The 14,501-nt window shown below is 36.4% G+C and overlaps 1 protein-coding gene across 2 annotated transcripts in view; it reads left to right on the forward strand.

Moving 5' to 3' along the window:
• SESN3 (sestrin 3) overlaps positions 1 to 14,501 on the forward strand; it is a 70,263-nt gene that overhangs the window by 45,984 nt on the left and 9,778 nt on the right. The window contains exons 4-9 of one of the 2 annotated variants that reach the window (XM_032488298.1): positions 151 to 333; positions 4,234 to 4,470; positions 4,969 to 5,143; positions 10,467 to 10,606; positions 11,417 to 11,607; positions 14,191 to 14,335. In XM_032488298.1, coding sequence (XP_032344189.1) covers positions 151 to 333; positions 4,234 to 4,470; positions 4,969 to 5,143; positions 10,467 to 10,606; positions 11,417 to 11,607; positions 14,191 to 14,335 — 1,071 coding nt within the window. The remainder of the gene's footprint in view (positions 1 to 150; positions 334 to 4,233; positions 4,471 to 4,968; positions 5,144 to 10,466; positions 10,607 to 11,416; positions 11,608 to 14,190; positions 14,336 to 14,501) is intronic. The other variant, XM_032488299.1, reaches the window with a different exon arrangement.

Consider the following 14,501-nt stretch of genomic DNA (forward strand, 5'->3'; position numbering starts at 1 on the left):
ATTGTGATGGAAGTTTCAGGAGGAAGATGCTGTAGGAAAGAATGATTAGCTATAAAAATTACTAACTCCATCTAAATTATTGGTTTGGTAATAGTAGAGTAAGACTTACCATGACAGTTTTATCCACTAACTCTTTTCTTTGTATTTTAGGCTGCAGCTAGACATCAGTGTTCTTACCTAATAAACATGCATGTGGATGAATTTTTAAAGACAGGCGGTATTGCTGAGTGGTTGAATGGTTTGGAATATGTACCACAAAGACTGAAAAATCTGAATGAAATAAACAAGCTGTTAGCACACCGACCCTGGCTGATCACAAAAGAGCACATTCAGGTACTGTTTCTTTGGGGGAAAAAAGAAAATGTTTACTAGTTATTCTAAGAGTTAATTTTTTTTGGTTAAGTCTTTTGCTTAAGACTTAATTTTAAATACTTGCATATTGGAACCTTGAAAATGAGAAATAGTGTCTTCATATGTGTAGAAAAATCAATTTAGAAAGTCAGCGGGTTTAATTTAAATATAAATGAATACCCCTCTTTAATCAGTAATTCGCTTGTACAAGTGCTTTAGCGAGGAGCTATGAGAAAAGCTTTCTATTTTATGGCAGTAGGTAGAACAAAGAAAATGTATTAGCAGGAGAAGATACCTGGGTTCTAGTCTCTAACCCTGTTACCCACACGTTTGAGACCTTGTGGTCACAAGTAAGTTAATTTCTGGGGGCCTTGGTAGTTCCCCCTTCTTCAAAATGAAAGGCTTAGATTAAATGAGTTGTAAGCTCTTTTCTAGTTCTAACATTTCATAATTTTAAGATTTTGAAAAAAATGATTTTGCGGACACCTATGATTTGCCAGCTGGTGTGTGAATGCTGAAATGCCCCTGGAAACTAGAACTTAGATGAGAACTAGAATTGTGATTGACTGGGGCCCTTGCCCTTCAGAAGGAACACCTGTGGAATGTCTCTAGGGTAAGGTGGTTGCGCACTGTCCTTGGCACTGTGGTTGGCCCCTGGTCACTATTCAATAAATAGGAGTCATCATCTAAACCATTATTGGTAGGAGTCTTAGGTATTTCAAATGCCTGTTTCTAATGCATAGAAGTGTCGTTGGCGTGGTTTTTTTTTAATCCTCTTATTAAACTACAGTTTTGTTAGTTACTTGCCCGGTTAAACCAAACTTAGCTTTTGTCAATCTGTATATGCTCAGATTTTTATGATCTGCCTGGGAATCTGTGAAGCACAGTGCTGTCCTGAGGTCTGTGTTCTGGTTTGATAACATGGTAGTGAGCTAAAGGAACTGATCATTATTTTTCTGTCACATGTAAGTAACTTAGTGCCAGATACTTTGGTGAGTCTAAAAAGATAGACCCTGCCCTAGAACATGCTGGGAGTCTTAGCGGGGAGAGCCAGGGAGGTAATTAAGACAATAATCACAGCACAATAGTGTATGAAGGTATGTGAATAAAAAGAATGGAACCAGGAGGTTTGACAAAAGGGGTAACATTTGAGATGGGTCTTAAAGAATAAGTGGAAATTTTCAAGTAGAGGAGGGCATTCCAGACAGTCGGGTATGAAATATTGTGAAATATTAAAAAAAAAAGTAGCTAACAGCTTCAAGCTACTGAAGTGTAGGAATGGTTATGTAGGGTGGAGGATGGGAGAGAGGAAGAATTGAGATCATATTATGTGACCCAATGAATACTGTATTAAAGAATTTGTGTTGTATCTTCAGAAAGTTATGCTCTCCAGAGGTACAGTAGTTCAGGGGGGTGCAATAAGACAACCCTTCAAAATGTTAGAAAATGTGTGTGTGTTGTATGTGTCGTTATCTCATTGTTCTAAATTTCTGTATTTGTGTATTGTATAATAGTAGTATTCCAGTACCTGTCTATAACTGATCTATATAAAATGTTGTATTTCATAAGAATATATTTATTTATAAAGAAGTATACATACCATCAGGAGTTGGGCCCCCCCAACTGATACGGTCAGAAGACTATATGATGAAAAGAGCTTCGATAACTATGATAAAGAATTGAGAATCATTAAAGAAAATTGACCTGAGTTGTAACACGAGCGTATTTGGTGATGAGGAAGGTAAATTGTGAATGGTGCAGACTAGAAGCAGGGAAGCCAGTCATAAAACAGTTGCAGTAATTCACCTGGGAAGTTTGGGTTTTTTAAAGCCACAGGGAAATAAAGAGGAGGGAGCCGACTGTACGTAATTATTCAGCATGAGAATAAGCAGAACTTGGTGACTGGCAGGAAATGAGGCTGGAGCAAGGCGGTGGGACAGGAGAATAGCTCTAAGGCTTCCACCGGCCTGGCTGGGCAAAAAGCAGTGCCATGAGCAGGATAGCACACAGAGCCTTGAGATCGGAAGATTCTGACATCCGTGTAACGATGCCCAGTTACTGAAGGAAATACAGGTCCGTAGCCCAAGCTAAAGGGTAGATTAGCAATAACATTGGATAATTATTTATAGATAAGCAAAGGTCAAGTTGAGGGACCAAATGATCCATCCAGCGGGATAGTGTACAAGGAAAGGTCATACATAGAACAGAGCAAGCCAACATGGTGGAGGCAAACAGGAAAAGAAGAGGGCTGGGAGGGAGACGGAGAAAGATGTGTCACAGGGTAGGAAGGGCACTACTGAAAAAATAGTAGGATTGCTGGTCAAAGGAAGTTCATTTCAAGAAGAGAAGAAGTGAGGAAAATGTAAATTATGCAGAGATCAAACAATATACACACTAAAAAGAATGAGTCAGATTTGGCCATTGGGGGGTCATTGTGAATTTAGTGAAAATAGCTTCAAGAGTTTGAAAAAGAAGCCAGGCTATAATGAATAAAAAAGTAGAAATTAATATAAGGTGAGAGATTCGGGAGGATGAGTGTTGGCTCTCCTTTCAGGTTTCATGATAATCCTGCAAAGACAGACGAGGGTGTTGTAAATTCTACCAATCCTTTTGGAAGCTCTTTGGCAGTATTATCAAAAGTCCTAAAAAATATTAGCCACCTCTGCTTTAGAAGTCCTATTAGGAATTGTTTATAAAATATGAATGAAGCTACAGCATGAAGATGCTGTTTATAGTAGCACATAAAAAGAAATTTCGAAGCAATTTGAATGTCCAACAGTAAGGGAATGGGGACATAGTTCTGGGCTGTAATATAGCCCTGCTTAAAAATTAACAGAAGACAGTGTAGCCTTATGAAAATTGAACATGTCAAAATGTCAAGTTTGAAAAGCAAAGAAAAATGGATGTATCGTCTGATTATATAATTATGCTTATAAAAATAAAAAATATATAGAAGTTACAGCAGAGTGGTAGAATATGATTGATTTTTTCCTTTTTTTCCCCCTGAGCTCTTGGTAATATTGTATTAAATTTGGTAATATATTGAATCTGTATGTAGTTGAATAATGAACAGTAAAGCAAAGGCGTTTTTTTTTGGTTTGGGGTTTTAGCTGTGAAGTGAGCCAAGTGAAAGTTTTAGATTTGTGATGGTGGGAAGGGGCGCTATGAGACGTACCCCCGCCCACCCACATAACACACTGAGAAAGAGACAGACAGACACACAAAGACTGATGGGAGAGAATCCCTGATGGATTAATAGATGGAATTGGTAGTGGAGGGATTCCTGATTTTAATGGCTTCACTTATGATACCTTCATTCATCTGGAGAGTCAAGTGAAATAGCATATAGAAAAGTGCTTTGATTTTTTTATGTTCTCTCAAATGTGGGGTAGTGTTCTACAGTTTCTATCATCTGCTGTGCATTCTTTCTCCATCAGACAAGATATCTAAAAGATAACTAAAAATTGACGTACCAAATGAAATTTTTATGTGATTTTTTTTAAGGTAGAGTCTCTACCTTAAAACCTTAACATGAATGGTTTTGCTAGATCATCGTTAAAAGTCCCTAGGCCTCAGTGTTCTTGGATTCTCAAAAATACCTCATTAAAATAGCATGATATGGAAAAGTGCTTCAGAAGCAGACGTCCCAGTGTGCGTGTAAGAAATTTCGAGGAAGCCACAAGGTAGTTATATTGTCAAGTTTGATAGGTTTAAGGTTGACCAAAACTGTATCTTCAATACGTGAAACATTTTTAAAGGGAATTTTAAATATTATTACTATAAATGGACTTAGGAAATTTTGTAGCTCTTCCATCCTTTCCAAAACTGCTTTGCAGCATTCTCTGATTTTCACTTTTACTCTGATTTGCTTCCTCATTTCAGAAACTTGTCAAAACTGGAGAAAATAATTGGTCCCTGCCCGAACTGGTACACGCTGTGGTCCTGCTGGCACACTATCATGCTTTGGCAAGCTTCGTTTTTGGTAGTGGCATCAATCCAGAGAGAGACCCAGAGATTTCCAATGGATTCAGGCTGATATCAGTTAACAATTTCTGCGTGTGTGATCTCGCTAATGACAACAACATAGAGAATGCGTCCCTTACAGGCGGCAACTTTGGGGTTCGTCTGCTTAACTGTTTTTCTTTACTATTTTGTGTTTAACATTGATAATGTTAAAAATATCTAGAGAATTTTATTATCTATTAATCAAGATATTATATGTTTGAAATAATTTTGCATAATCTTTATTACTGTAAAAATTTAACCTGTACCTAAACTTCTGAGTTGTCTTAAAGAGGCTTTTAAAGCAAATACATTTTATTACAAACCATAGGGCTGCCTCATTGTTTAAACTAAGCAATACTCTAATTGAATGCACACCAGATTCTCGAATTCTAGATTAAGTAAATCCATTCATAGAAATTTTCTATATTTATAGCTGAAGCCAAAACACCGTACTTCTGAACATGTTTGATTTTGTTATGTGATTTTCTTTGGAGTTACTGGAAAACCCACTTAAGAACTTAATAACTATGCCCATGACATTGGGAGATGAAGACATTTACTGGAACAACTTTTAATATTAATATCACTCAACATTATCTTCTCTTGCTCCAGATTGTAGATTCTCTAAGTGAGCTAGAGGCCTTAATGGAAAGAATGAAAAGGCTTCAAGAAGAAAGGGAAGATGAAGAGGCATCTCAGGAAGAAATGACCACTCGCTTTGAGAAGGAGAAGAAAGAAAGTCTTTATGTGGTCCCTGGAGATACTTTTCATTCATTTCCTCATTCAGGTGCTTTTTCTCTTTCACCGTCTTTCCCTTTTGGTTGTTCTTAGAACCCTGGCAGACCACCTCCAGCACTTTCCATAGGGATATGTCAAAACCACTCTACTCCCGTGTTCTTTTTACTTTGCTCTCCTCTACCTGACCCTGGTGTTGTTGCTTCCCTCTGATGTTGGTGCATCTTTGAATATATTTCAGATCCAGTTGAGAGGTGCTTCAGCTTTGTAGTTCATACTGTAGCCTGGATAAAATGTTATTCACAGCAGATCAGTTGCTTATCAAGTTAGATAGCAATATTTAATTCATCCTACCTTGGTTGATTTTTTTTTTTAATGATAAGTGAAATCCTGTTTCAACAGACGCCATTTGTAAGAAATACCACTGCTTTTTCCGTGGGTGGGGAGTGGGTGGGAGGAGTGTTCTTGCCACTGCTTTTCCAGATCAGTTCTAAAATTACACGGCACTCACATTTGCGTTTCTTTGGAGAAACCTTTGGAATTTTATAAAAATATATTATTTAGGTCATTTTCTTAGATTGAATTTGGAGGAATTCATTTTGTATTAAAAGCTAGGCTTCTTGGCTCTAGTCTTAAAAACACATTTTCCCCCTAATACTCTGAGAGACTTTGAAATAGGAGGGAAACTTTTCAATTATGGCTGAAAAAGATATTGAACACTGCATAGTAAATGTTACTAAAATAGCATACACTCAATAGACTTTGAAAGCTTAAACTCTTCAGAGTCATCAATCTATGTAACATTTATTTTTAAACTAGAGTTTCATTAGTTTAAAAGAGGGTTTCAAAATGACTAACTGTGAGGCTAGTTGGTCTCATAAATTCTGAGGGTCTTTGATTGGCCACAACTTGTTTGTTAAATGTCAAATATGGTGTTGACCAGTAGCTCTCAGAAGTTTTATCAAGAACTCCTTTTATCATTTCCCCCCATGATCCTTTTTGTGAAAGATTTTATCTACCATGTTGAGTATGTTAAATAACCATTTCTCAGAGCCTCTAACCAGCAGGAATTCCCAAATAAAGAAGCTTAGCATTTTAATTATTGGTTTACTTATTTATACTGCAAACATTTATTGTACCCCACGTAGTCTCAGCAGTGCGGTACGTACTACAGTTTTCAGGCTAAAATAAAACATGTTTCCTGCCCTCCGGGGGCTCTCACTGCTAGTGGGAGAGAAATAAATAATTACAATAACACTGCAGAGTGTGAAGGGTCTATGAACCCAGTCACGATCGGAGAGGAGTGGACAAAAGGGTTCCTGGAGGAAGATTTCCTCCAGCTGCTGGGATCTAAGCTAAATTTAAGAAACTTGAGTGCAAGGGAGACAGATGGTGGCTGGGGGATGGGGAGTTGGTAGTAAAAGCATCCAAGCCTGAGGCAGGGCACTGTGGTAAGGAAACAGGATGCTGGGTGCAGGAGCAAGTGGTTCTGTGTTGTTAGGACGTAACTCATGAGGTAGGTAACATGAGGAAGAAGCTGATTAGGTAGATAAAGGCCTTATCATGATGACCTTTCTAACCTTAAAGAGCACATAACCTACCAGATTTGGGGCATTTTGATTTGCAATGTCTATTAAAACCTCCAGCCTGGAGACATCTAATAATGTGCTTCTCAGACTTTAACGTGCACGTGAGTCATGGAAGAGTCTTGCTGAAATGCACATTTGTATTCATTCCATCTGGGCCAGGACCTGAGAAGCCACGTTTCTCTCATGCCTCCAGGTGATGATGCCCGTGTTGGTGGTCTGCGCACCACACTTGGAGCAATAAGGTTGAGAAGAAGAGGGTTTTAAGCTCAAGATAAAGTTTTAGATGTTATCAGCATCTATTTAGGAGTTAAAATTGAAAGAATTGTTTATAAAAATCATCCAGGGAAAACAGATGGGACAAAGGAAAGTAAGGAGCCTAGGATGAACCTTCTAGATAAACTAATATTTTAAAATGTAAACACTTTCATTAAGGTAATATCTATTTGCTTTTAGACATTAATTTTTTAAAGCTTCTCTAAGACCTTAGAGCTTGAAGAACATAAATGTTTTATTTCTTTTAGTTTTTTTTTTTTTTAATATTGAAAATATATTTTAGAATCCTAGTCTTTACCCTCTTGGACCCTTGAGCAAGGACTACTGCTTTCTAAAGTGAATTTTGACCAGGAAGTCTTAGACCCTAGCCAAAAATTCTGTTCTGATTTTAACAGAAGAGGCTGTATCATTTATGAATTATTCAAGGAAATAAATCATTTTATTATCTACTCTTAACCATTCCCAGTACTAAATTTGCTGGTCACACAAAGATAACAGAAAAATGACTCAGGATGTGGCTAATTGAGTTATTTTTATAGACTTACCATGTTTTAAAATGGAAATAGAAATTTCTTTTCCCTATAACGAGTTTCTTGCTTTGATCAGTGTGATAAAGCATTTCAGATTCCATGTAGAGATTATTCTAAAAATAGTTTTTCAAGCCTTTTGAAGAAAATAAATGTTTAAGGTGTTCTACAAGGGTTGTATTCTGTCGCTTGGTAACAAAATTAACTAGCTTTTATTGTTTTTTGTTTTGTTTTTTCAGGTTAGAATGGTGTTCCATTACTGTAACATAGGATTTTCTGTGTTTCTATTTGTATTATATTAGTAGCCACCTCTTAGGAGCAGAAGAATGCAGATAAACACAAAATACCATTTCCTTTCAGTCCAGAGTTCGAAATATTTGTTTAGATAGAATTAAAACTGGAGTTTTAGATTTGTCGATCAGAGTACCAATTTTAACTCCTTTTTTAAGAAGTTTTAACTTCTTAAGATAAATTTAGGAAAAAATATTTGTTGTTTGAGAGAACTGTGAACATTACTTTCTGTGGACAAAACTGTCAAGAAAACAGTCTTGATTGACTCCTAATTTGAAAATGAATAAATAGACATTCTTTGTAGGATAAAGTCTTCCTTATTTGGGTTTACTCTTTGTTATTTATTTTTCAATGTTTAAAGGTCCTGTGACAACTTGCAAGTATATATAAGCAAAACAGAAACTATCAGCAAAGTTAGAGGAATCAGCTGCGTAACAGCCAGCTCCGAGATCAGTGTTTAGCCACATGAAACCACGTGGTTGTACAGGTTGGGGAGAAAGACCCCCTCAAGAGAGAAACTGTTTTATAGACCTTATTGCTCACTCGTCTTGGTTTAACTTCACTTTGCAAGCCACAAGACTCCTACCTGTCATAGCAGCCTCAGTGATTGCCACTACATTTTACATTTTTGGCTCATTTATGTTGATTATTATGTGATGGATTGAACTAAGGAAAGCATAACCTCATACGTAAATATTAAGAGATAGTGCATTGAAAACACCATTTTTTAAGTGTTTCTAGTTACCCAGAGGCTGGAGCACAGGGAAACAATGAAGTAGTTGAGGGGCTGGGCTGAGGAGAAGCCTAAGCTTTCACTTCAGAGAACTAAATATTAGCTAAAAGCTTCAGACCAGGTGCGGAGGGGATAGCACAGTGGCAGAGCGCTTGCTTAGCATGCACGAGGTCCTGGGTTCAATCCCCAGTACCACCATTTAAATAAATAACCTAATTACCTCCTCCCCACCAAAAAAATTAAAAATAAAAATAAATAAAATTAAAAGTCATTAAAAATAAAAGCTTCAGACCAATTCAAGTAGTTTAATGTTTACAAATTTTCCACATCATCTTAACGTACACTGTATTTGTTACTGACACTCAGTACTGACAACAGTTTTAGTTAGTTTATTTATTTCTTTAGTATATATTTCTTTTTTTATTATTATTAAAGAAATAAAGAAAAAGTGGATATTAAGTGCATAGCATTAGACCGGGTATATTGTCAGTCCTCCACAAGTACCAGTTTCTTCTCTTTATGTGTAATGAAGTCATATAAGAATTTTAATAAGCTATTTCCTAAGTTGGGTAACCTGGGCATTGGATTTTTCCTGCCTGTATTAAGCCCCCTGATTAGTTCATGCCAGTGACCTAAGGAAAGGTTAAAACTTGTGAGAAAAGAATATTCATTGCTAGGATTTTCGTGAAATAGCAAAGATTAAAGATAATGAAGGTACTGCCATTCTGTCAGATCTTTTGGATTAACTACTATAATTTCACTTGTGTTTTAAGCTTCTTAAGATTGTCCACTTAAGAATTATAATTTTTATTATACCACAAAATTGTTTTATTAACTATGTATTTAATATTTATTCATTATTTATTAAATACTGAATTTATTTAACAGTAATTAAAACACTGATTAGGAAAATATTATTCTCTGCATGGAAGACACTGTTTTTTACTTTTATTTTGAAAAATACGTGTTCACTTTTGAGAATAGAAGTTAGTAAATAAAGGTTGTTTATTCCCTTTTAGTGGTTGAAATCAGAAAAAAGTAATTGTAAAGACAGACTAACCTTTAAAAAAAAAATAAGTTGTAAAAGAATTACCTTTAAACCAAATTAACATGTGTTTACAATTTTCCAGTGGTAAATTTTTAATATTAAAAGGTATATACAGAAGTCAGATGTCTTGAAATATTATTATAGTCTTCCTATCTTCCTGAGTGCCATTTTGATCGTATTCTAATCACAGTCTCATCAGCACATTGTTTACTTCATATATTGTATTTTGTTTTCATGTACACAGAAAAGCTCACCTCCCTTAGGAGTAAAACTTAATGAATTTTACACACAGCCTTCCTGCTTAACCAGCACCCAAGTCAACTAAGAGCATAGCAGTGGCACCAAAAAGTCCGCTTTCCTCTCTGTTGTTTGCCCTTTCCAGCCCTTCTCCCTGGCTGCCAAAAATGAACTCTATCGAACTAATTTTCACTGTGAATACATTCAGATGAAACACTGTCTAATTTTAACAAACTCCATCTTGACATTAAACTCGATTAAAGCAGTCTTTCCCCTTCATCCGTTCTCTTTCCTCACACCCTGCTCCATCCCCCAGACAGATCAAAATAATGTTTAAGCTTTATATTCAAAGGCCTGTGCTATCTTCCTTTTCTAAATAATTAATTTCTCAATTTCTTTCTAAGTAATAAAACTCGTGTCTTGATCTTCTGTTACTACTGTTTAAATATTTCAATTTAGTCAATTTTTTGCCTGCGTAGCTACAGCTAACTGTTATGATTGCCAGTATTCGGTAGTGAAATTGTATTCAGAACATCAGCAAAAGATATGTTATATAATTTTAAGCCATGAAGTCAATATTGTCACTTTGGGAATTCCATGGAAAAGCTAAAGCTAGAAAGTGGAGAAAAATGAAGTTGATTCATTGTTCTAACTCTGTACGGTGTCCCTAACCATAGATTGCTCATTACCATCCTTAGATTTTGAGGATGACATGATTGTAACTTCTGATGTCTCCCGCTATATTGAGGACCCCGGTTTTGGGTATGAAGACTTTGCCAGACGAGGGGAGGAGCATTTGCCAACGTTCCGAGCTCAGGTATGAGATGCCTTTAATTCAGAGAAACTGGAGGATAAATACTATCATTTTAACTGTGGTTGTTGAAATGTCAATAAATTGACTTCTAAAGAAATGAATAGGTCATTTTGATAGAGCCTGTAAATATTTTTATTTAACCTCCTTTTCAACCTTGTCTAGTTTGATGTTCCAGTAGGTGGATTATTGTTTCAATGTTTTCCCCTCTAAGAAGGCAAAAGGAAACTGCTTTATTAGGTTACTTGCATTATTAGATGGTTGCTTGTATAATGTTCATTTTTTGGAGAGAAGCAGGTAGGAAATCGAGTGATATGATCACATTTATAATAAAAAGGCATTTTGTAATAAGATCATACACCAGTAGTCATGGGCTTAAGGGCCACCTCTCCCCCACCACTAGAAAAGAAGGTACCAGTGTGAATGAAGACTGACTCCCCTGGGCTTGTTTCAGATGATCCAGATGATCAGCTAACTGTCCATGTCACAGAGCAGGTTCTGTCACACAGGAATAGTCCAAGGTCTTCTGGGTCTGGGCGTACCCACAGGCCTTCCAGATAAGGGTATAGTTTGCATAGTACTTGCCCACAGGAGGTCGACAGAGTTTATCACCAAGGCGCCAAACCCTGGACCCATGGAGGAAACGGTATGGCCCTCCCATCTACAAACTGATGTGAACATTCTTAGCAAAGATACAAATTTGGAACCAAATGTGAAATACCCCCACTTACTTGCCTCGGTAGTTATATTTAACAAAAACCTGGAATTTAAATGGAGAATGGCTGTTGTGTAATTGCATACCTTTTATTCTTTTAGGACTACACCTGGGAAAATCATGGGTTCTCCCTGGTGAACAGACTTTATTCTGACATTGGGCATCTTCTTGATGAAAAGTTCCGCATGGTCTACAATCTCACCTATAACACTATGGCCACCCACGAGGCTGTGGACACAACCATGCTGCGCAGAGCTTTATTTAACTACGTTCACTGTATGTTTGGAATCAGGTAGGGCCATTGCGGAGACAGCTTTATACGTCTCTAAATGAAATTTCTTTCTCTCTTTCTCTCTTTCTCTCTCTCTTTCTCTCTTTCTTTCTTTCTTTCTTTCTTTCTTTCTTTCTTTCTTTCTTTCTTTCTTTCTTTCTCCCTTTCTTCCTTCCTTCCTTCCTTCCTTTCTATTCAGTTTATTGAAGTCTAGTCAGTTTACAATGTTGCGTCAATTTCTGGTGTACAGCATAAAGTTTCAGTCATACATACATGCTTTCATTTTCATATTCTTTTTCATTATACATTACTACAAGATATTAAATATAGTTCCCTGTGCTATACAGTAGAAACTTGTTTATCTATTTGATATATAGTAGTTTGTATCTGCAAATCCCGAACTCCCAATTTATCCCTTCCCACCCCCTTTCCCCCCGGTAACCATAAGTTTGTTCTCTACTCCTGTGAGTCTGTTTCTGTTTTGTAAATAAGTTCATTTGTGTCTTTTTTTTTTTTTTTTTTTTTTTTTTTAGATTCCACATATAAGTGATATCTAAATGAAAATTCTGACAGGAATCTTACTTCTATCCTGTTTAGGAGTATACACATCTAGGGAGAAAATATTACTTGTGGACTTATGATTTTTAAAAATTAATTCAATTTTATAGAAATGCATTTTTCTTTGTTGTGAATCTTAACATACATGCATAAATACAGTAATAAGAATTTACTAACGAGGGAAACCATGTGTAATCATTGGGAATAGGAGACAATCACTCAATTTGAGAATCCTTTCTGGAAGCACTAGACAGTTAAAAATATATATGATGTCCGTTTAATAACTTTAATAAGTGCTGGTTGATTGGTTTGTTGGTTCTTGAATGAAAGGTAATTAGGGTATAAATGAAACTAGGATAAAGTCTGCTGTCATAAAGCTTATATAAGCTCACTTAAGAAACTCTAAGTCAGTATAAATGGCCTCTAAATTAAGAAAATTAGTATTGAGAGGACAGGAAGTAAATGAGTGAATGAGACTGAATAGTCTAATCAGGAGAGCTTTTTTTGTTTGGGGATGGATTTGCGGAGAGAGAAAATCCCCAGCTAAGTATACATTGAATTTGACTCTGTACTGTGTCCTTTCTGATGTAGTATCAGAAAGCCTTTATGGAATGGAATTAGACTTCGGTTTGTAAAAAGCAAAGTCGTTTCTATAATTTTAACTAAAATATCCCAAATTTCCTGAAAAATAAACTAATACTGAGACATTCTGCCTAAAAGACACTGTTATCATGGTAAATAATAACTCTGCTATTTGCCCATTTATGATCCTAGACAGTAAGTTATCATAGAATCATCACTTTTTAAAAAAGATATTATACCAACCTAATTAAGAAAAAATGCTAATAGATTTTAATTCAATTATGATAAGTATTTATTATATTCAAGACAATAAATAACAAATATGGTGATTCTATTTCTCTGTTGGATGCTACTCCATAACACTGATTTAAAATTCTGGAAATACTTATTTTTAACTAAGCATTATGTGTGGGTTAAAAATGAAAAGAAAACATAGAAGAGAAATCCCACAAGTTCCCACTACGACATTTGCCCCCACATCTGCCTCTGAGCCCGTTGGCTCTGCTCTCTCTCCTCTCGTGTTATGGATGAACCGTCTCCACGCCCATGCACTGGACACAGCATCCCATCCCCTCTCATCTTCTAAAGACCCCTATTCTAGCAGCCCTCCCTTCTCTCTCCTGCATAATCAACTTTACTCTCTTATTCAGATCTTTTCCTGTCAGTATATAAACATGCCATTATTTCTCTCATCATCTTAGAGAAACCCTTTCTTCATCCTTCTTTTCTCTCTCGCTGCTGCCTTGTGTTTCTGCTCTCATGCACAGCAAATCTTTTTGAAAAAATTTTGTATATCTGCCAACACCATTTTCTCATCTCCCACCCTCTCTTGAACTGACTAGAGTCTCAGGCTTTTCCCCTACCATGCCAACAAATCTGCTCGCACTGAGGTTGCCGATGACCTCTGCTTAGCTCCCTGCCGGGGTCAGTTCTCAGTAGCATCTTTTATCTGACTAGTCAATAGCGTTGGACACAATTGATTATTCCCTCTGCCTTGAAATGCTACACTCCCGCCTTAGGGCTTTTACTCTTGCTCTTTCTCCTGGTATTTGCTCAAATGTCAGCCTCTCAGAGAAGCCTTCCTGCCCACTCTGTCTAAAATCACACCTCTCCTCCCAGCCCCCAGTTGCATTTTGTCTCCATAGCAGTTATCACTGTCTGATAGATTATATTGTTATCTTTTTCATTTTTTTTCTTTTTTTTCTCCGTAGAATTTAAATTCCACTAGACCAGGGGTGTTTGTCTGTTTTGTGCATTAGTGTTTCACCAGTGTATCACCAATGCCTAGAGGAGTGCATGGAAAGTACCTGGCACATACTAGGTACTCAATAAATATCTGTTAGATGAATGAATTAATGAACTTCTGGTATTTAATTACTAGATAATAAGTGTGCCTTGGTACACCTTCAGAAATCAGAAATTTTGATTTTGTCATCATAAAGCGTGTTGCCATATTGCTTATAGGTATGATGACTATGATTATGGAGAAGTTAATCAATTACTTGAACGAAGCCTGAAGGTTTACATTAAGACGGTGACCTGCTATCCGGAGAGGACGACCAAGCGCATGTATGACAGTTACTGGCGTCAGTTCAAACACTCAGAAAAGGTGTGTTTCACAGCTCAACATTATACCATAGACAACTGTTCAATATAAGAAGTAATGATTCTGAAAAATTATACATGAAAATATTAATAAATTAGGGCCACTGGAAAATGGAATTGGCATCATCTCACCATCTGTTTGTTTGGTTTTTTTTTTCAATGTTTTAAAA

The sequence above is a fragment of the Camelus ferus genome, chromosome 10, assembly GCF_009834535.1.
Source record: "Camelus ferus isolate YT-003-E chromosome 10, BCGSAC_Cfer_1.0, whole genome shotgun sequence".
Taxonomy (NCBI): Eukaryota; Metazoa; Chordata; class Mammalia; order Artiodactyla; family Camelidae; genus Camelus; species Camelus ferus.